Consider the following 22,821-nt stretch of genomic DNA (forward strand, 5'->3'; position numbering starts at 1 on the left):
TATTAAAAACAAGGTATCTGAAAGCAGCTCAGAGGCTCAGTATAAGTGCTAGGGTACCAGTTGAGATCACGTTTGCTATAATGGGAAATTGAAAAACCTGATGTTTTCCTCCTGATGGGTGTACTCATGGCTCTCATTGACATTTAAAAAAAAATAACTGCACCACATCTTTATTTTTTTAATATCCCCTGTAAGAAGATTCAGACAATGGTGAGTCTCAAGAACTCATCCATGTTTTTACAATGGCCTTATAAGCATTGTATTTGGGAACTCTAAGATCTGTCTTCTATGCAGCCTGTTTGGACAGAACCAATCTCTCTTTCTCTTTTCTGTTCAACATCCACAATATTATGTATTCTGATCAGAGATTTTCAGAGATCATAAAGCCATAAGAGACCATTGTGATTATCTAGTCCGACCTCCTGAATAACACAGGGCATACTTCCCCAAATTAATTCCTGTTTTTACTAGAGCATAGCCTTTACAAAAACAACCAGTCCTGATTTTAAAATATCCAGTGATAGCAAATCCACTACAATCCTTGATTATTAAAAATTAATTAATTAAAAATTTGCACCTTATTTCCCATCTGAATTTTTGTCTAGCTTCAACTTCCAGCTTTTGGATCTTGTTATACTGTTGTCTGCTATATTTTGTGAATTCCAATATTGTTAACAGAATTTTAAAAAACTTTTAAGACCTCTTTAAACAGAACTAAAAAATCTGGTCACCTTACAGTCCAAGATTCACCTCGGCAAAGAAACAAGCAACATGTAAGAAAATAGTTATAGACTAAAGTCTCCTTCAAGGCATTTTGGGGCATGTAATCCTACACTGATGTAAATGCAAGCTTCATTAATAAGCAGCTAGTGACTGTGCTGCAGGGCTGAAACGGTTGCATTTATGTATTTATAAGTAGGGTAGACATCATGTTTTATCTAATCTGCACATGGGTTGTGGTTAAATTGACTGCAGACCAAGTAAAAACACTATCTTGTAATGCAAAGGTGTGATTGAATTATTATCGGAGTCAGCCAATGAATACATTATGCTGATCTCCACTGCTACTCCCACTCAAACAGCAGCCACTTGGCTGACTTCAAGATGAGTGACTCAAAACTACTTCAAGGGCAGTTATTTGAAGAGGAAGGAGAGGACAGCCCATTACTATAGCTTTCGCTGGTAGTGAAAGCGAAAGTTATGTTTTCAAAGTACTAAATAACCCCCTCTTTGCAGATGTTCATAAGTTTCTGAAATATTTTTCCCTTTGGCTAAAACTTTCTGTGCTTGGACTCACCCCACCAATGAAAATTCTGTTTTGGAAACTTTTTACCAATGTTTTTGAATTTAGTGACAGTGGAAAAACAATACTTTTCCCATTAAAAAACTACACTTTTTAGCCAGGCTACTACAAAAACAGTCAAACTTTGAAAGTTGGAGCTTTACTTGTCAATGGTATTGACCGAGGACTGATGCCACTGTTAGATCTGGGGAAAAAATAAAAATAGAAAAGTTGAAGGGCCTGGAAAATTACATCCAAGGCCCCAGTCCTACAAAGACAGAGATGCTTAACTTCATTACTGTGAGTAATCCCATGTGCTCACAGTAGTAAAGTTAAGTACCTGCAGAATGTGGGCCCAACAATGCTCAGTGTCCACCTGCTAAAAATTTTGTGAGTCTAAAGAAGCACTGCTCTGCCAGGGATGTCATATGGGATGTAACGATGTAGGGGAATGTTCTATATTCCGACTCCATTCCTCAAAATCTGCTATGAACTTCAGGAACATTTAAATTCTTACATTACTGAGCACTGTTTCTTTGCTTTCCTATTTTCTTTAAAGAAAACAAGTTAAATGCAAAAAATAGTTTAAACATTTTTCAAGTAATAATAAAATAATAATATATATAATAATAATAATTTCAAGTAATAAAATAATAATATAGAGCTCTGATAAAATACAAAAGGTAAGGTTCTTGCAGCAATGTAAATTGACTGTGTTGCATATCCTGTATGCTGATCTAAATTACATTTTTGTACATAAACAGGAATGTATTAAACTTCATATTCAACAAGAACAGAAAAGCAGGAATGGAAAATACTTGTATGTGCAACATAGCCAAGTTTAATTGTTGTAGGAATCCTAACTTTTGTACTTCCTGATTTTTAGATATTAACTATGAAAACTTAACATTACATTTAAAAAAAATATTTAATATAATAGAGTACTATTAGGGAGACTAGATGGTCTAGCTGTTAGATCAGGAGACTAAATAGTGACACCTGGACTCTGTTCCCAGCTCTGCCATTAACTTATTATGCAATCTTTAGCAATGCACTTAACCATTTTGTGCCTCAGTTTCCCTGTCTGTAAGATGGGTAAGATTTATCTACCTCACAAAAGGTTGTAAAGCTTAATTGATTTATGTTTAGAGACTGCTTGGAGATCCATATACTAAAAGAGCATTTCTCAGCCTGGGGATCCCGACCCAAAAGGAGGTCGCGAGCCTATTGTAGGGGGGTTGTGGTAGTATTGCCACCCTTACTTCTGCGCTGCCTTCAGAGCTGGGCAGCCAGAGAGTGCTGGCTGCCAGTCAGGTGCCGAGCTCTGAAGGCAGCGCTGCTGCCAGCAGCAGTGCAGAAGTAAGGGTGGCATGGTTTGGGGGAGTGGCCATCACAGCCTGCAATATTTTCAAAGAGGGTTCCAGCAAAAAAAAGTTTGAGAATGCCTGGAATAAAAGATCCAAAACAAACTTTTCAACATGGCAAAATATTAACAGCAGGGTGCCCCCAAAGATCCTGCATTCGAACTGGTATTGCTTAATGTATTTATTAATTACATTTTAAAAAGTCAGACTTTGAAAGAACTTTATTAAGGTTGCAGAAGTCAAGCACTCCAAAATTAGAGAATGCTAGGATTATGGCTGCCCAGGCAATTATTGTATTCACAGGAAACCTTAGTTCTTAATGAATTTATCTTCACAACACCCCTGTGAGGTAGGCCAGTCCTATTATCCCCATTTTACTGATGAGGGACTGAGGCACAGAGACAATAAGGCCAAAATTTTCAGAAGTGTCCATTAATTTTGGGTGCCGCAGTGACCGGATGTCCAACTTAAAACACTTAGGAACCAGATCCTTGAAATCAGTGGGAGTCAGGATCTGGGCTTTAGGGCCTGATGTTTTTATTTTATTTATTAACAAATCTTTTGTAACAGAAATCTTATAAAACTTGTTTTACAACTTAAATAGCTATTAACTGAGCGTATATACAAATACACCATTAGAAATTGGCCTCAGACCTCGCCTAAAGTGGTATTGATGAGACTGTTCCCAGTTTGCTTTTCTAGTTTTCATCTGCCTCTTCAGTTTTGTCAGTTAATAGTGTCAGTTAAAATGTTTCATTATCTCGTGGTTAGGCACAAACATCTGTTTTTCTTACATTTACATTTGTAACTTGTTTATGAATTGTCCTGTCACAACTCTGTGCGCTATTGAGCTTTCCTTCTTTTTCCTCCTATCTGATGCTTGGGCATCATTCTCATTCCAATTTCTCAGATGACCTGTGCTGTGCCAGGCTGTACCCAGAGGGATCAGGCTAGGGATGGGAGGGGCATCTTTGCTCTTGTGTGTGAGAGAGCAGTGTCTGTGCTAGGCTGAAGGGGGGTAGGGGGGGGTCATCTTTCACATTCTGTAGGGGGAAGGAGCTGCTCATCCACCACCCTGTACCAGTTACACCCTGGACTGAGAACAGGAGGGCACCACTACCCCATGACCTATCCTGTCACCTGGGCCTCTCTCCCCTTTCTCCCCTTCCCACTATTTCTGCCCCACCTTCTTTCTCCTAAATATCCCCCCCCCATCATCAAATCTCCTCCAAATATAGGTTTTTCTTGTTTTCCTCATTTTCTCCTGCAATTCCGCATGACCAGTGCTTACTTTGTAATGAAAGAGGTGCAGGGGCCCAACCTATTTTTTTCTTGCATAACTGACGTGGCAAGCCCAGAGATGCTGGGGCTACGAACTGCCAAGCCTAGAGGTGCCTGGGCTCAGCCCTGGCAAACCCTGGCACAAATTAAGCACTGGGTGTGACTTTTCCCTTCTCTCACCCCACCCACTCGCCCCACTTCTCTTTCCCTCTGCTCTCCCCTTCCCCCCAGACCTCCTCCCCCTCCTAACAGTCTTACTTCCTCCAGGGATAACTCACCTCTCCCTTCAGCTTTTCCCTCTTCTCTAGTTTTCTCCTTCCTCCTCTCCTAGGTCCAGCAGTGACATGCCCCTGTCCTGCCCCTATTCCTTCAGTTTCCCAAACTCGTTTATCCCCTTTCATTTTTTTAAACTAGGCTTCCCCCTCCTGTGCGCCTCGGACTTCTGCTCCAGCTGCCCCCTCCCTTGACCTGACTTTTCCAGCTCCCCCTCTTCTGCCCCAGCTCCCTCTCCCGCTCTCTGGCTTGTACCTCTTCTGCCCCAGCTCCCCTCTCCCTTACCCCTCTCCCTCTCTCTCTCTCCCTCTGGCTTGTCCAGCCCAACCTCTTCTGCCCCAGCTCTCCACACCCTTGCGCCTCTTTTGCACCAACCTGCTCCCCAGTCGGGAGGAACTCCCCTCTAGGGGGCAGCAGAGGGCAGGTTGCCCCTGCTGCGGACCCGGCGCCTAGGAGCGCACGGCGCGGCTCAGCGCCACCTGGGGCTGGCTGCTGGCTGCCGAGGGGAGGGCGGAGCCGCCGGGAGCCCAGGTCAGCAGCACCTGAGCGGCTCCCGCCCCGCCCCGCGTTCCCAGCCCTGAGCGCGCGCGGCGGGCCGGAATCCAGCAGGCGGCGCGGGTCCACTCTCGGGAGCAGCTGCGCCCACTTTGCGTGCCTGGTGCCAAGCCGGGAGCTGTGCGCTGCGCTGCGCGGGGAGAGGAGAGGAGAGGAGAGGAGAGGAGAAGAGAAGCCAAGCCAAGCCAAGCCGCCATGGAGCCAGCGGCTCCCGCCCGAGGGGAGCCCAGCGGGGACTCCGGGCCGGGCCAGCCCGCTCCGTGCGCCTTGGCCGGGCAGCCGCCTCCCCCTCGCCTCCTGCAGGAGCTCGGCTCCTTCGCGGCCAGGGCGCTCTTCTGCCTCGCCCCGGTCTACCTGGCCGGCTACCTGGGGCTGAGCACCAGCTGGGTGCTGGGGGGCTTGTTGCTGTGGTCCTGGTGGCGGCGGAACCGGCGCGGGAAGCGGTCCCGGCTCTCGGCCGCCTTCGGGCTGCTGGCGGAGGAGAAGGCGGCGATCCAGCAGGGCATGGCGGGGCGCCAGCAGCTGCCTGCGTGGGTGAGTGGCGGGGCGCAGAGGGGGGCCCTGGACCCCTCCGGCGGGGGCGGCTCTGCTGGCCCGGGGCGCTGGGCGCTGTGGGAGCGGAGCTGCTGGGAGCGGTCCGGGGAGGGGATCGGACGGGATCAGCTGGGTTGTGTGTGTGGGAGAGTCGCGCTCGTCGCCCTGCAGATGGCAGCGTCCTCGCCGCAGGCGGCAGAGGAGACCCTGGGTCACCGCAGCTCTGGGTGTTCGTGATCGGGCTCTCCCTGGCACCCATCGCTGGGTGTCGAGCGCTCTGTCTTTGCGGGGCGGGGTGGCGAAGGTCTTGTAGCAGGACCCAGGTTTGGGCAAGGGGGAGGTAGGGTCCCTGTCGGGGAAACTTCTGTTGAACCTGCTTGTCACTTGGCTCACTCTAAAGGCTTCAAGACACTTCGGAAATGTCTGGGAGCCGGGATGAGTCAGTTCTGGCGGGGAGAGCCAGCTGTGCCCCAGAAGGGATGGAAAACCCCCCGAAGCGGGGCGATCCTTGCTTTCCTCCTTTACTGTGGACTTGTAAAACGAACAGTCGGAGTTGGGTATCTCGACACAGTTCTCTGCCGCTTATAGTTTTGCCTGACTCTGAAATAGGGACACCATTATCCTGAAATATAGTTGGAGTCAGAACCAGGAGTTGGAGGCACTATACCTCCCATTAAGCCTTCCTGAGAGTTTTTACAGTTTTACAATTACATGTCCCTGTTTTAAAATGTCTTTCTGCTTTGTTGTGGGAAAGACCCAGAAAAACAGTTGGTTAAGCTAACTATGCAGAAGAAACAGCAAAGCTGACAGTACATTTGTACTTTTAAATGTACAAAATAAACTTAAAAATATATAAATACTTTCAGGTATCAATGTTAAGGTCTCCATTACCTTGAGCCACTATCTGCCCCATGGAAAGGGTTTCCTACCTGCTTGACTTTGGTCACTTGGTCTGTCCCAAGTAACTTTATTTTTATCATCAAATTCCTTTTTATAAAACAGAGACGCTATTGTAAAATTCCTGGCCTGTAATGTGCGTCTCTTGTGCAATCATTTTGATGACAGCAACCAAAACAACTACTTCCCATGTGAAGGTACTGACAGTACATGTCTAATTCCTTCTCTCTAAAGTATTCCCTGGCATTACATCATAGGGAGGCATCTGGCTTTGTCTTTATGCCACTGTTCACCTTATTTACATATGGTGGTGTCTGCTCCAGAGAGAGCTGTGGAAGTAAATGAGGCCCTGTAAATGGAGGTGTTATCTTGCTTGCTTGCAACACGTGGGGAAATAGAAGTTTATTCTGACTGCAGAGTTGCTGCATCTCCACATTCAGAGATTCTCTTGATTGCCTTAATAAACTGGAATATATGCCAGGATATTGAATAGTGGGAGGTGAAATAAAGGCAGCAGTAGCTTCTTGGGCCAGAAAAATACCACTTACTTGAATTATTGTATAAAGTGAATACTAATCTGAAAGCTTTAATATTAGTGACAGATGCACACTGCTCCAATCATGGGTATATGGATACATGTAACAGATATGGGATGATACATACCCCTACTCCCCCTCCCCTGCCTGTAAATCCTGTTTCAAATACACAGTATTAAAATAGCTGGAGTACATTGTGTTGAATATACTTTCCACCAGCCTCACCTATTTATTTCAGCATCTTGCTCATCCAAAAATAAAATATCTTTCCTATCCTTGTTACTACCAACCCGCATAAACATAATATCCTCCCCCTTTATAAAATGTTTAACAAACTGACACTGTTAGGTTACAATTAAAAAAAAAATTACAAACAGGTTTCTGTATATACCAATGATTTTTATATTCTTCAACTTGAAAACTTCAAAATCTAAATGTACTCTTAACTCTGTGTGTTTTGGTTGCTCACTCCCTGCAAAGTCAGTTTGGATAATGAAAACTGATTAGTCAGTTTCTCTTGTTGTAGTCAGCAGTGCTTTCTGACATGTAGCCAGATGCTGTTATGTTTGCTTACACGTGCGGCAGGGGAATGTTTTGTCCTTTAGAAAATAAACTGTTTCCATTTCTATTTAAAAAGAATAATAAATGATGGAAACGTGTAGCAAACTGTCCTACAAAGGCCACATTTTGGGTTGTAAATTGACCTGACACTGGTCCAAATCCTGGAAGGCTCTGGGTGGCCTGCAACTCTCATTGCCTTCAGTGGGAGAGAGGAAAGTGCTTAGCACTTCACCAAACTGGGACTGGTATTTTAAAAACACAATTAGTGCTTCTGCCCTATAAGGATTCTCTGCCTCTTCTGCTGGCCCCAGCTTTCCATTTGTAGGTGGGATTTCTGATTTACTTCAGAGCCTTTGCCAATATGAATACAACTTGAAAGATTAATAAATGTGGTGTTGCCAACCCTCACCACTTTATGGTGAGTCAGTCTCAGGATATTTGGTGTGTCTTCAAGTCCCAGCTGCTGGAATCAAGAGATTACATGAGAATCTCAGCTATCATTTTGTAAGAGGGTTCAGTTTAGATAGATCAGCACAATATGGGAGGGGTCAAAACTTTCCCAAATGGGGAAACAGGTTTGCAGCTCTTTTCTATTCCAAAATTATAAGATCACTTCTATCCTCCTTTTATACCCAACTTGTTTACAATCAATTTAAAAAAAACTCCCCACATTTTACCTCATTAACACTAACCCTTTAATCCCTTTTCTTATGTGGTTTCATAACTTGTTTTCTGGGCACCAGGACCATCTGCACCAATTATTCTGAAAACTTCATTTGATCATAGATACTTATAACAATTATCCTCATACCCTATTTATGTTTGGCATAATTCCTAAAAGATTTTGCATAAGCAAACAATGGGGGTTATATACTGTTCACCTGGTAATAAATGTATGCACTGAAACTTGGCATAAGTGAAAAGCAGGATGGGAATCTAATTCATAGTTACGCAAATTAGCATACGTGTGAGGAATACAAAACCTTCTAAAATATGTTATGAGATTGGTTAACAGGTCTGCTTTTTTTGAAAGTAAATGTATAGTCTTCATGGTTGTGGAGAAAAGCATGAAAACATAAGCAAGTGCAACCCAAAAGCCATTAGCTAAGAGAGAGAACACACAAATTGTTGGGTTTTTTGCAGTTTGACACGCTATTTTTTGAATGGCTGGGATTGGCAATAGTGACAAATACAATAGGTAAAAACAAAACTTAATTGTCAAATGATAGTTCCTAGCATCCACTTAGGAAGATGGAAGGTTTCTCCTGCTATCTCTCTGGTCTTCCATTTCTCTTCCATGTATGTCATTTTTATTCCGCCTTCTAATCTTTGTTCAGTTTTACATTCTAGAATTAGTTTCTACTTTGCTTTTTAAACTTCAGTTTGCCTCACTTTCCCTCTCTTTTCTTTCCTTCTGACTTTTTTTGTCCATTTTTTCTCCTTTTTCTATTTTCACTTTTTTCTGACCCACAGTTTCCCAGCTATGTTTTTCAACTTTTTTTTTTTTTTTGCCACTCACCTCTTCTTAGTTTCTCTTTAGATTTTGTTGTCTGGTTATTAGACCATTCTTCTTAGACTCTTCCCTCCCAAGGTTTTTGAAAGCCTTCAGGTAGGAACAGCTCTGTGAAAGTTTGTCTACCATAATCTCCTTCTTTTCTAATGTTCAGAGGTAGGAATGTAATGAGACTCAAATTGTGGGACGCTAGGATTTCAGGAATAATTGAATTACGGTGTAAATTATACTAAAGACCTTGCCAATGTGAAACTGCAGCACTGGCTTACGTGTGCTCTGTAACTGGTCTGTCTTAGTTCACAACAATACTTTATTTTGGCAACCTGGGAAAGATCAGATGAGGGACCCCAGCTAACTTACAGGGCCTGTAATTAGTTCCATTAACAAGCAACAATCAGTAGGATACCTGACTAAACAACAAGAGACAATGATCATACATTCAGATGTGACCCAGATTTAGCATTGGCAGAGTTTTGAACCTAAACATGTCTGCCTTGAGAGCTGACCAACCTAAAAGATTCCTCGGTTGTAAAACTGGCTCTGAGTTATGAATTTTGACTCTGGAGCCAGATCTAGGGTTTGACAGTATTTGTGGTGTGAGATTCTGGATCTGGTCCATCTTTGAGGATACAGTTTGTTTATAAATTGACTTTTGCTCCAGTATGAAATGTAAAGTGCCTTTAAAATGACTCTTTATCCTATGGCCTATTGTAGTGCATGTGCACTAGTTGTTTAGATAGATTTCAGTTACAGAATTGAAAATGGTCTTTGAAAATAGTCCTTCCCAGCTCTCAAAGTACTGAGCCCCAAATCTGGGATGAAGAACCAAAATACCAGCTATAAAGATAGTATAGTGCGGAAGGCTCCAAACGATTATTTTGTGTAAAGTGACATCAACTGAAATCTAATTAACTTTAAACCTTTTTTAAGAGCATGTCTGCACCTGACTTTCCCTGCTGATTGCAATGGTTTTACAACTACAGGTTCCTGTCTTTAAGAGATTTTTATCTCCTCTGTGTGAATGATCAAACACACAGTGGACACTGATCTTTTACACAGAGAAAATAGTGAAACTGACTTTGCAAAATGCTTAATTTTACCACCTACGTTTAATGCTGGTTCTTTGACATTTACTCTGATCCCCATGTTGATGAGCTGTCATCATGGCATTTGCAGTCCTGAAAGAATACAGGCAACAATGTTCAAATATGCTCACCAGTTCTCATGCTAATGTAAAACTATGTGTAACCTATCGATGGGAGTTCCTTCCATCGCATTGTCAGGTGCACAGTAGTGCCTTTTTAAAGGTCTATTAGCAACTCCTTATTTAAGCAAAGCTTACCTTAAAATCAAAATGGTTTTGCCTCCTGAATACAGTGCTGGTTGTGTACCTGTGCTGAAGCCAGTATTCCTAGGAAACCCTACAGACAAACACTTGGGTAATATTTGGACAGATCACTTCATCATTTCAGGCGTTTCAGAATCTGTTGTTTGTAGCCATGGTCAAAGGTGTAGCCAGCTTCTAGGGAAGGAGAGGATTTACGTAATAATAATTAGCACTTGCCTAGCATTTTTGGTCTTCAAAGCTCTTTTCAAACACTTGCTAGTTCTTTCTTGCTGGTATGTTGGCAAGTGTTATCCCTATTTTACTGTTGGGGAAACTGACTTTGGCAGTTTAAACACTATGTAGGCAATCTAATTCTGGTATGGCACTGACTGTGGGAGTTCCTGGATGCTAATCCTGGTCTTACACCTCTATGATTTGGTAAGGAAGTGTCTTGTTTTATGACCCTCTTTCTTTTCTTCATCTGTGCAATGCCTGTGGTGCTGTTACATTGTCAGAATGTGCTGCCATTGAAGTCACTGGGAGTTTTGCCCTGACTTAATTAGGGTCAGGATTTAACCTGCAATCTGCACTGTGTAGTGAGAAAATGGAGAAAGACACATTGTCTGCTTGAAGCTACTGCAGGATCCAGATGTAGTTAAGATCTCTGTTCCTTAAACTGGATCCCATGAAAATCTTTAAATCATTTGTTAACTTTCAGTGATATTGGAGGGGTGGAGGTAATGGTTGCTTCAAATCTTTGTAAAAATAGTTTTAAAATTATTTATTCTAAAAGTCTGTAGCAGCAGCCCAATGTGACACACGAGCTCAGATGGAGGGAAGGGGGAAGAGATTTTTTTTTTTAGTCATAACTTTGAACACGTCTCGCTCTTTAATATATTCTGAACACTGCTGTGAGATAGGGCAGTGCTGCTCTTCTCATATTGCAGATGTGGAACTGAGGCAGAGATCCCGCCCGAGGTCACGCAGGAAGTCTGACAGAATAGGGACCTGAACCCAAGTCTCTATGTCCTAGGCTAGTGCCCTAACCACTGGGTCATTCTTCCTCTTTAATGTCCCATATCTCCTGTGACTTTTATTTTTAATGGCCTGTGCCAACCAGACAACCCCTGTTTCAATATCTGAAACAATGCTACTGTGTTATCAAAGTGCAAATGAAGGGGTGGGGAAGAAATGAAAAATCAAATGTAGGTTTCTTAATCCTCAAAAGGATACTTGCCCCTTTTATCTAGGAGCATTGGTAATCTGGTAATCTATTAATCGTCAGAACAGGTGGATCAAAGGGTAGCAGCAATACAAGCATCCCAGAACCTCCCCATTAATGCATCTCAAACATCACATGGAGACATTGCCCCCTGAGATGAGAGCTATTCACCAAACACAAATACAAATTTCTTAATCCATTAAACTGGAGATTAAATATGAGATGACTCTAGGGGTGCCTCACTACAAATAACTATTGCCTTAGCCATCAGTACTCTCTCCAAGGACCTTTCTATGGATGATAACAGACTGACAGTAAAGGTGGAGATCATCTGGTTCCTATAAACCTCCTTCATGTTAAACTACTACTGACATTTATCTGTGTTAATCATCACCTCAGATGCAGTGTTCCTGCTTTATCATGTAAATTTAGCTGGGTAGATTGGCATTTCAGTGAACCTGGGTGTCTTTTACTAAAAAAGAGTTATTACCATGTAGAATGTCCAAGCAAATCACTTTTAAAGAAACACACTAGACATCACTTTGCTTTCACTATAACTAGAGCTGATTGAAGATTATGGAAGAAAAAAACCTAATGAAATCCTACAGCAAGGTAAAATAAAAGGTAAATAATTTGCACTTCTATATGAGGATATCAAAGCACTCTATAAATATTCCTGAATTGAGCAGCATGCATTTGATCAGTGGGTACCATTCCTATCTATTGGGAAACAAGGGAAAGTAGCTTATCTGGTTTCTGTATCTTGGAGGATGAAAAACCTGTGAAGTAGAGGACCCGCCTCCAGACTACTCCTATGAGTACTGTTTTGCAGAGAGCTGCATGGAGTTTGCATGCGAATGCCAAGAAGCATGATAATCTGCCACTCCTACACTCTCTCTTTCAGAATACTGTGCACCCAGTAGAATGTGGCATCTGATTGAATTAGACTGAATAGCCATCCTTGCCCATCAGGAGATTCAGTTTAAGGTGTGCTGTTGGTTTTTTAAGAATCTGGTTTAATTATACCCATCACTTCTCTAGATTGATAACCAGACGCCAGTCTTCACTATCAAAATTAGCAAAGCTTTATTTGTGAGACAGGTTTATCCTGCAACGTGATAAAGGAACTCTCAAGAGCTTGCAAGAGTAGAATGAAAGTTACCTGACCACTGCCACCTTGTACTTAAGGCTTCTGTTTTTCTGGGTTTATTTCAGAGGGGGTATTTTCAGCAATTTTTTTAGTTGTGTTAGGTATCAGGGGTTTTTTAGGGCTTTCTCTTTGGTGGTATAATGAGACGATTTCATTGGGCACTTCCCAACATTTTTATCTAAATAGAATCTTTATTTTTTATTATGTGTATTAAAAATGATGAACCCCTGATTTAGCGTTTAGTGTATTTGTCCCCTACCATGCTTTAATGTAGCATTGTTTCAAATAGATCAAGATCATAGCCTTGGTAAGAAAGGTAGCCTACCTTTCTTTACCGCATCTACTTCTGTTTTGCGTCAAACTCCCTGGAGGGTGTCCAGCCCATTCCTCCTCCTTTTCTGTGCCTTGCCCCCACTTTCCTCCTACTCCTGCATGTAGAGTTTTGCAGCATCCTGTTTGACTGGTGAGAGTTGCTGAGAGAGATTCAGCCGTGCTTGCTGGGCAGTCACCGGAGCTGCTGCCTTAACTGCAACCAGTGTTAATTTAAGAGTTGGTTGGATGATGATGCAGCTGGGTTACAGCTGAAGACTGTCCCACTGCCTATGTGGAAACAGTCATAAACTTCTTCCCGGGCAAGCCCTGGGCTAACAGAGTGAGTTGCCTGGAAAAGTGGTCCCAGTAAAATAGTTCTTTATTTTCCATAGCTGTGTGTCTCCACTTCACCAGAACCTCAGGATTTGTGCTGATCACTCCGCAGCCACACTGAAGAACCGGTGCTTGTGTTTCGTAATACTATTGTTTAATTCATTCTGTAGGAACAACTGGTGCTCTCAAAAAGCAATCAAAAGCAAGGAACATCTCTGGATTCTCCCTAAAGCACAGTGAAACAAAATAAGTGCAGTGAGGGTGAATGGCAAAACTGAGAAGTAAAAAAATGTTATGAATATCCCCACTAAGGCTGATGGGAAGGGGGGGGGACCAAACTTGTAGTGCAGAAAAAAGTTTTCTTGCTTTCTTGAGTATCCTTCTTATAGCCTCTGAAGTCCACTAGCTTTTCTGGGTTCACTTGAAATGCATGATATTTATGATGTCCTGTGACAGTTTGGAGCATCATTAGTGATTAAAGAATAGCCGCTTTAAAGCATCCCTAGTGAAGGCAGAAAAGCCACTGGACTTCAGAGGCTATAAGAGCTTTCCTTGTTGAAAGCTGACATGAATTTCTATGCAGAATTTCTGCCCATGCCTGTGAGTGGGAACACACATTTCTCTGCTCACCCCCGTTTTTCTTTTCACTAATTTCCTTGGGTTTGGCTGTGAGTGGTGTCTTGCCGTCCCATCTGAATGGCACTTCCTAAATCTTGGGACATTCAATATTCTGTTGTCTGTTAATTTGTATGACCATTAGCCTGGCATCACTGGCTGTGTGCATCTGAACGATAATGAGACGTCAAACTGCATACAATCTTTAGTCGTCCTGACAAACCACTTTTTGGTGACCTTCTCTAAGCCCTGGTCTACACTGACCTGGAGATTCGGCGGCAGTTGACTGGAGTTATGCAAACTATACAGAGTAGCTTGCGTAACTCCTGTCGACTGCCGTGCTTCCCTTCTGCATGCCGTCTTCACTGCACTGCGCCACTTGAGGGGGCGGTTTTACTCAGTCGACTTCCTGATCGATTGAGTGGCTGTACGCTGAGCACTCAATCGATCCAGAGAGATGGATCTGGTGGCCGCGACTTTGCCGCCGTCAGTATAGACATACCCTCTTTGTGAATTGTTTTGGTGGCAGTTGTGGGGAGAGGGATGGAGACTTGTGAGCATTTGGAATGGAAACCAAAACAATGAGAGGCCAACCTAATTGTGTCAAACAAACTGTGTTTGGACAATGGAGAATGGCTTGGATAATGGGACACCTTCTGCAATGGGATAGTTTCAGTTGGCTGTGCACTTCCTTTTCAGGTCATATGTATCTAGGGTACATAAGAGAAGGACTGAGACATGGGCTAAAACTCTCTCTGAACTCATAAGCTAAAAAACACCAAGTCAGTCTTTAGGTTGAGAGGCAAGCTTTGTTCATCTCTGCTGCAGCTGGGATTTCCAGATTTTGTAACGCTAGCTGTGTGTCAATCTTCTCCTGTCGACGAGTTGGATTCATTTGCAATTATTACTTGTTCTGTGGCTTTCTCTTTATTTTCTGCCTATTCTATGCAAACATTTTGGTTGTATTAAAGATAACTGTAATTGGCTCTTTAGACTGCGTTGTTGGGATGACTTATCGGTTCCCTGCAGGGAAGAAAATTGACTCCACCTTTTCTAGAAGGTGGAAGCAGAAATATAGCAGTAACTTGGCTAATTTAGAGGGCAAAATAGGTTTGGCATTCTGTCCTTCCCCCAAAAATATATCACCATCCCCACCCCAAATGGTGCTGGGGGGAGTTGGTATAAGTCATGAGCATGACAGGTGAACACCTGAGTGGGACAAAGCTTTGTTTAAAAGGAGATTTTTAACTAAGGGTTTCCTGTTAGCCCCTAACTTTCTAACATTGCTTATTCTTGGTGAATTTCCATTAAACTTGACTGTCATAAATGCTGACTTAATTCTGAAAAAGGCTAAGAGAGAAACTGCCAAAATAGGGTTTTTTGCATAAATTCAGGCTACTCAACAGATTTCTCATTGTGTTTTTTACTGTCTAAGTTAGTCATGTAGCATCTTTAAAGCTCTGAAGCATGGATATTGAGGAATAAAAGCGTATGTTGTCATACTTGCAATTTTTCAAATAGTGATTCTTGTTCCCACCATACCTTTGGCACTGGATTTACTTCACTAATGGCAATGGGCTGAATTATTCACAAACCACAAAGTAAATGTCTGAAACTCAGTATACTGTGTATGCTGTGTCCCGGCTGTGATCAGAACAAGTTTAGTTCCTCAGATTTTTTCCCATTGCGAAATGGAGAGGAATGGGAACTCTTTGCTAATGCTACTTTATTGTTTGTAGTATGTAGTTTTCATAATAATTGTGTAAATGGGCCGAGAGCCCATGTCATATGTATACAGAATCATAGAAATGTAAGGGTGGAAAGGACTTTGAGAGGTCACCAAGTCCAGCCCTCTCCACTGAGGCAGGACCAAGTAAATCTAGATCAGTGGTTCTTAACCTTTCCAAACTACTGTACCCCTGAAGCCTGAGTCCCACCCCCATGGGGCTGAGGCATGTAACTTAGTTTCATGGCGCCCCTGTGGCTCCAGGCAATTGCCTTTCTTGCCACCCCCAATACCAGCTCTGCACTTGCGACCCCTCTAAACCCCCAGGTTGAGAAACACTGATCTAGACCATCCTGAACAGGTTTTGTCTAACCTGTTCTTAAAAATCTCCAATGAAGAGGATTTCACAACCTTGCCTATTCCACAGTTATCCTTATAGTTTAAAAATCTTTTCCTAATGTCTAAGCTAAATCTCCCTTGCTGCAGATTAAGCCCATTACTTCATTTTACCTTCAATGGATATGAACATTGATCGTTTCCTTTCAAACAGCCCTTAACATGTTTGAAGACTGTCATCAGGTCCCCTTCAGTCTCATTTTCTTAGGGCTAAATATACTCGGTTTTTTTCAGGGTGGATTGATTTGTCAGTGATATTAAATGACGTGAAAAGCCTTGATTTAAATATTAGATTTTAATCAACATTTCCATTTGTACTTCAGTTATTTTCCTCAAGAAGGGTGCATTCTCATTGGTAGATATAACCATTAAAACATGTTGATTTATGACTAAATAGAGCTTTGGTACTAGATTTGGTACATCTTTTTGCTATATAGGAGTGAATGCCATAACTATTTACATTTATTTAAGCAATAATGTAGCTTAGTATTTTCAGATTTGTATTTGTACACTTTAGCATGTTAGAAAATGGTGACTGATCTTGCTTTTTTACTAGATAATTAACTTTTTGCTCATGATGTCTATGAAGCTTCATTAGAATGGTAAATGGAATTTAAACACAACATCATATAAAACTTATTTTGATTGTTTTATTTAATCTTAAATGTTTTGGATACAAACACTTCTCAATATATTTTATATTAAATTCAGGTTGAATTTTAAACAGGTTTATTTTAAAAAAGAAACTGATTATAATTTAAATCACACATTTAAAAATCCAATTTAAAAAAAAAATATTTTCCAAAAATCATGTTTGTTTTGTTGGATTTTGTTTGTTTTTGTGTTTGAATCCATCTTGGTGTGTGTGTGTGTGTGGTTTTTTTTGTTGTTGTTTTTTACCTTACCTCAGAGGTCAGGTTCTCTAAATCTCTTGTCACTTCTGTAGCTCTCCTCTGGATCCTCATTTGTCCAGAACTGGACAGAGTACTCCCACTGAGGCCTCACCAGTGCCGAGGGGAGTAACATTTTTCTCCTGTGTCTTACATAAGATGCTTCTGTTAGTACACCCCAGAATATTAGCCCTTTTTTTGCCAGTGTAGCACATTGTTGACTCCTATTCAATTTGTGATCCATTACAACCCCAGATCCTTGTCAGCCGTACTACTGCCTAGCCAGTTATTCCCCATTTGGTATTTTGATTTGTTTTTGCTGAAGTGTAATATTTTGCACTTGTCTTTATTGAATTTCATCTTGTTGATTTCAAACTAATTTTCCAATTTGTTGACGTTGTTTTGAATTCATGTAGTTTCAGAAGTAACAATATAATAAAGACAAATGAGACATGAGATGATGTGGGATATAGCATGTGTCAATGGACTGCATGCCTCCAAACCGGAGCTCTGTTTTCACATACCAACTACATTTTACATAAAATTACAGAGTTTTATATGTAAAGCATTCTTGGCATGATGAAATCACTTTATTTTTCTTTGCCACTAGGTCCAGTTCCCTGATGTTGAACGGGTGGAATGGCTGAACAAGGTGAGACGGTTTTAATTGCACTGTCTTTGAAACTATTTTTATAGAATTGTCTCTGCTCTGGAATTACCCGCCAGCACAAATGTCAGCATACAAGTATAATAAAAATAACAACTTGCTATTTTAGGGAGTGATCACATTTAATGCCTTTGCTTAAACCTCTGAGCGCATGAAATCTATGCAGATTCAGTCTGAGCTGAGTGCTTGTCTAGTTAACAAAGACTATGCCTTCTCTGCTGGCAAACATGACTCCAAAGTGTTTATTGAACAGACGAAACCCTCCTTAAAACTTTGTCTTCCTTCCTTCACTGACCATGGCACTCTAGATGCTGCTTAAAATCTAAATACCTGGAACTAACATGCATGTGCACCAATAATTCATCTCATGATCTTTTCAGTGTAATCCTGCCCCTACTGTACACATTACCTCCACCCCAAGATTGTCACCCTTTATTGTTGCCTCATCCAGTCTGAATTGTCAGCTCTTGTGAGAAGAGAACTGTTATTTGCTTATTTAATAGGAAAACTTAGACGTAGAACAAGGCCGAGATTTTCAGAAGTGATTTTTTTTTCTTTTTTTGGGTGCCCAATATGAAGCACCTCAAAGGGGCCAGATCCTCAGAAGATCAGAGTCCCGAAACTTCTGACGCTGAAGTACTTTGTGAGGTGTCTCATGTTGGGCACCCCAGATCACTAATCAGGTGTGAAAGTCTGTGTCCAAAGGTCTGAAACGAAGCTCTTGGTTCATGAAAATGACCAGGTTCAAGGCAGGACACAAATAGCTAGGTTAATAGTGTTACATTTCCCAAGGTAACTGCACCTCTGACCTCTTTGTGGCCTTTTTGAAGCCACCCCGCTTAGGTCTCAGGCCCCTAGCTGTCATCTTTCTCAGGTTGGAGTCTCTCAGGTCCGTCTTTCTAGACCATGGATTTAGGATGTGATTCCTCCTGCAATGCACTGTGTTTATCCCAGCAGGCTGGAGTTTAATTCAGCATCTGCCGCTCTGCTTCGTCTCCGGGACAATGACAGGGTTAATCAATGACCAGCCACCCCTCATATAGCCAAGTACTGTATATTCAGAGCGAAAGCATTACAGAGAAAATTTATCTTACAACAATGAACAGCTTGTATGCTGGTCTTAGCTTACCAGGCAGTCACCCATCTTCCACATGGAGACCCTGATGGGGACGCAGGGTCTTAGCCCTTTGGTCATTGCTTTATAGCTGTACTTGGATCTATTCAAAGCTTCTCCCGCCCCTCCCCCAACATCAGGCTGGTCACTGTCGTTTTTCAGTTCTTTGTTTGCCAGGCTTCTCCAACCAGCTCAAAATGGTCTCTCTGGTGCTCCCCTCCCCCTGTCTCAGGTGAGGCTTCTCCAGACTGGTTACCTGCCTAGAGATTTGCATTAATCATCTCCTAGTGAGTGTTAGTTCCTGTGGGGAACTCCTGTAACTCCTCCATGGAGCCACAATATAATCTCTAGCCCATAAAGATACAGAGAACATTTACAGAGTTGATACAATAGTCTCAAGGCTGGGTCATGTGTCCATAATATCTGGCACAAACAATACGTGTTTAAAAAATAAATCTTTTAACCATCATCTTAGGAACTGGACCAAATCCTCTTGGAGGTGTGGTTAAAAACAAGTTTTATTACGAAGTAAAGTAGCTAATAGCCACATGTGCTGTACAGGCTGGAAGTAAGTTTTTCTTCAGCTATAGATGCATCTCGTACAAAAAATCCTCACTGTGTTTTTGTGCTTTCTGTAGGTCCTTGTGCAGGCCTGGCCATACTTTGGGACAGTCTTGGAAAAAACATTTAAAGAAAAAGTTGAACCGAAGATCAGAGCAAAGAATGTGCACCTGAAAACGTGTACCTTTACCAAAATCCACTTTGGAGAGAAGGTAGGTGAAGTCACTGGGAAGTGTTTCAGACAGATCCTGCTCAGCTTAGCTACTAAGCCAGGGGGAGAGAGGTGTGTTGGGATTCTAGTGTACAGTTCCTCTATTTCCATAGTACTAGGAATCTAACACTATGGGTCCTAATTCGGCTGCCACTGACTCTCCCTTCTGTTGGTGGCATCCTGTCTTTTTTAAAATAAGCCCTTCTTTATCCAAAATTGAAGAAGAATGTAACTGGATTCAGGGGACACAACACCTTCCTAGTGACTGGCAGAAGGACTTTTGTAACCCTAGCCCATATCATAATCCTATCAGCAGCCCTGTATGTCATCCCTTCCTTACAAGTTTAAAGAGGTTTCCTTTGGCGCCTTGAAATGTGGCATGGCTCGTCTGAAACCAGGCTCATGTTTGAGACAGTCAAGATTGCCCAGCAGAACTTGAACTCGTGGTCTAATCAGCGACGTACTATGGGTCTCCAGTGCCCGGGGCCAATGCTTGCATTTGTGGCCCCGCCCCACCTCCTTTGGCGGCAGTAGCAGCGGCACCCTGTTTCCTGCTTTCCCTCACTGCAGGGAGTGGGAGTGACTGGACAGATGCCCCCGGGCCACCTGGTGGCTCTGCTCTGGAGCCCTGCCATTGGGTTGGCTGCCTCGCCCCGTGTGGCCAGGGTCCCTGCAGCTCCCTCGTTGCGCCCAGCGTGGGGCGGAGGGAATGGGAGGATGCTTGCTCCTCCCGTAGTGGGAGTCCTCGGCTGCCGGCAGGCCTGAGCTGGGGTCAGCGCGGCCACCGGGGATGTCAAAGCCCAGCAGCCCCTGGCTGCCTGCGACAGCAGGGGTCTGCTCTTCCTCCAAGATGGCCCCCACTTGCCCCCCTCCCATCGGTACACCACTGGGTCTGATATTGCAGAATAATACAGAAAGACAGGGAGGACTGCACGGTTGAGTCTGCTGTGTTTCTACACATGGGTCTCTGCTGGCTGTGCAACTCGCCCTAGATTTTGGAGAAAATCGAGGTTGACCAGCGCAAAAATAAAATAAACTTGTTCAGTAAATATTTTACTTTTACAAGTTTGTGCTACATCTTCCTTTAAACTTTCTCTTTTTAAATGAGCCAGTGTTTCCAGTTCATTCACTAATTTAGAATGTTAATAGGTAACTTTTTTTTAATGAAAGAATGTACTTGGGCTAAATAAAGCAGGTGGAGATCTTCAGATGACTCTAATTTAAAAGGTGTTAACTGTGCCATATCTTGTTTGTGTCTGTTCTTTCAGTGCCCTAAAATCAACGGAGTAAAGACCTATTCTAAGGAAATTGATAGTAGACAAGTGATCCTGGACTTGCAAATATGGTAAAATTGAATTATTCATATCAAAGACTCTTAACTTTCTGCCCTTCAAGCAGTTACAGAGGAATATAGCAATTGCTGTATTGGATTAGACCTGAGGTTTCTCTAGTCTGATGTTCTGTCTGATGTTGAACCCTGCATTAGGCAGAGGTGGGATAATCTGATCCTTCCTCCTCCCCTCCCCGACCCCGTCTCCTCCTGACCTTTACTAGGTAGAGATTGGCTTACTCCCTGAAGCATGAAGTTTAAGATCCCATCAGCAAAATTTCTGTTATCTTTCATTTAACAACTCTGGATATTCTTAATGTCCGTAAAAATACCCAGTTCCTCCTTCAGTCTTGTTAAATTCTTGTCCTCAATGGCATCCTTTGGCAGTGAGTTCCACAGTTTAATCACGTTATGTGGGAAAATATTTCCTTTGATTGGCTTTGAATTTCCCACCTTTGAGTGTCATTGAGTGTCCCCTTGTTTTTGTGGTATGAGATGAGGAGGACTGAAGTTCCTGATACACCATCTCTGTACCATTCTTTATTCTATTTGTCCCCTTTCAAAGGAAAACAATCCATCTTTTCAGTCTCTCCTCATACAAGTTTTTCCAGGCCCTTGATTATTCTCATCTCCCTCACTTGAATCCCTTCTAATTCTGCAATATCCTTTGAGATGGGGGTGATCAGTATTCCAGATGAGGCCACTCCATTGATTTACTGTAGGAAGGCATTGTAACAATATTATTTATTATCCCATTCGTTATGCAGCCCAACATCTTGCTTGCTTGTTTTGACCCCAGCTGCACACTGAGTGGAGGATCACCCTTAGACCTTTTTTAAAATACAGGGACAACATTTGTTACCTTCCAGTTCTCTAGAACAGTAGCTATTTTTAATGAGATTGTACTTTTTTTGTTAACAGCTGAGCCACTTCAGACTTAAGCTCCTTCCTCAGTTACATTGAAGGGGGTAGGCTCACAGAGGAAAATGTTCTCTTGTGAACACCTACATTTATGTAACCTCTGTAGGGTGATTCAGTCACCTAATGAAAGCTGCTTTCCTGCATGTGATGCCACAACAGAAGTGTGCCACTAACATGTAGTGATGTGAATGGTAGCGTTGATCAGGCTAGAACTGCATTTGCCCTTCCGTTATCTCTGTGGGAAAACCTCACCTCTTTGGGAACTAACCGAAAAGGTGCATCTCCCTTAGCAAACTGTAAAATTACTGGTTATATTTATGGCTTATACCAAGACTTACAATGTTACAACGTGCTCTCTGATGTAACAATTGTAGAATTTTCTTTGATACAGTCAGACCATTTTTGAGGACGTTTTGCAAGTCTTTGTTCGTGTGTTTGTGTCTCTCGCCTTCCAGAGCAAGGTCAAGGTTTCCTGCCTGCCTTTAAGGCTCTGCAGGTTCCGCTGCTCACTTCACTCCTCCTTCTCCTGCAGCTCTTAAGCCTCACTTCCATCTGAATCCTCCTACTCATGCAGTTATGCTTTTTTTTAGACATGCACCTTTATGCTGGAACAGTCGCCCTCTTGTGCCCTAGTTGGTCACCCATTCCTTATTCAGGTCCCTCTTTAAGACATGCTTCTTGCATGAAGCCTTTCAACGTTGCTCAGCCAGGTTTTACACCATCATATTTATTGACCAAAATGTAACTGAACTGAGCTGTCATGTGATTCCCGCAGCGTATCTTGTCTGTTCAGGCTTGTCAGGTCAACTAGACTGTAACCTCCTCGGGTCAGGCAATGTCTCTTGTGTGTCCTGGACAGTGCTGTGCACCCATCTGCTCTAAAAATAAGTAATATATTGGCATTTGTTTCTGCAAAACAGCTGTGTATTGGCTGGGCTGGACAGCTGCTTCAGGAAGTAATGCACACGGTGGTAATGAGAAGCAGCGCAATCAGATAGGTTGGTGCCCGTTGGCTGTGTTTCCCCAGGATGCAGAAGGAAAACTAAGAAAATGGGTGTCCTTGGATGCTGCTGAGAGCTAGGCTTCTCTTGCAAATAGGGCAGTGTGTGCTAGGATGGAACGTGCAGTCATCCTCTGGTCTCACTGAAGTTATTTGTGAGTTCATCTGTTAAAGTAAGAAAAAGTTGTCTTGGTGAAGGGTGGATTCAGGTGGACAGAAAAGCCAGCTCATCCAGTTAGGCACCCCGAAG

At 42.7% G+C, this 22,821-nt stretch overlaps 1 protein-coding gene across 3 annotated transcripts in view; it reads left to right on the forward strand.

Moving 5' to 3' along the window:
• The first annotated feature begins 4,914 nt into the window (after nucleotides 1-4,914).
• Nucleotides 4,915-22,821, forward strand: part of ESYT3 (extended synaptotagmin 3) — a 61,591-nt gene continuing 43,684 nt past the window's right edge. For all 3 annotated transcript variants that reach the window (XM_067549574.1, XM_067549573.1, XM_067549572.1), the window contains exons 1-4: nucleotides 4,915-5,289; nucleotides 17,378-17,419; nucleotides 19,187-19,321; nucleotides 20,589-20,665. In XM_067549574.1, the coding sequence (XP_067405675.1) occupies nucleotides 4,951-5,289; nucleotides 17,378-17,419; nucleotides 19,187-19,321; nucleotides 20,589-20,665 (593 nt within the window). In that variant the 5' untranslated portion in view covers nucleotides 4,915-4,950. The remainder of the gene's footprint in view (nucleotides 5,290-17,377; nucleotides 17,420-19,186; nucleotides 19,322-20,588; nucleotides 20,666-22,821) is intronic.

This window comes from Emydura macquarii, unplaced genomic scaffold (genome assembly GCF_026122565.2).
Source record: "Emydura macquarii macquarii isolate MOO-44397 ecotype Brisbane River unplaced genomic scaffold, CSIRO-AGI_Emac_v2 contig_1253, whole genome shotgun sequence".
NCBI classification, from domain to species: Eukaryota; Metazoa; Chordata; order Testudines; family Chelidae; genus Emydura; species Emydura macquarii.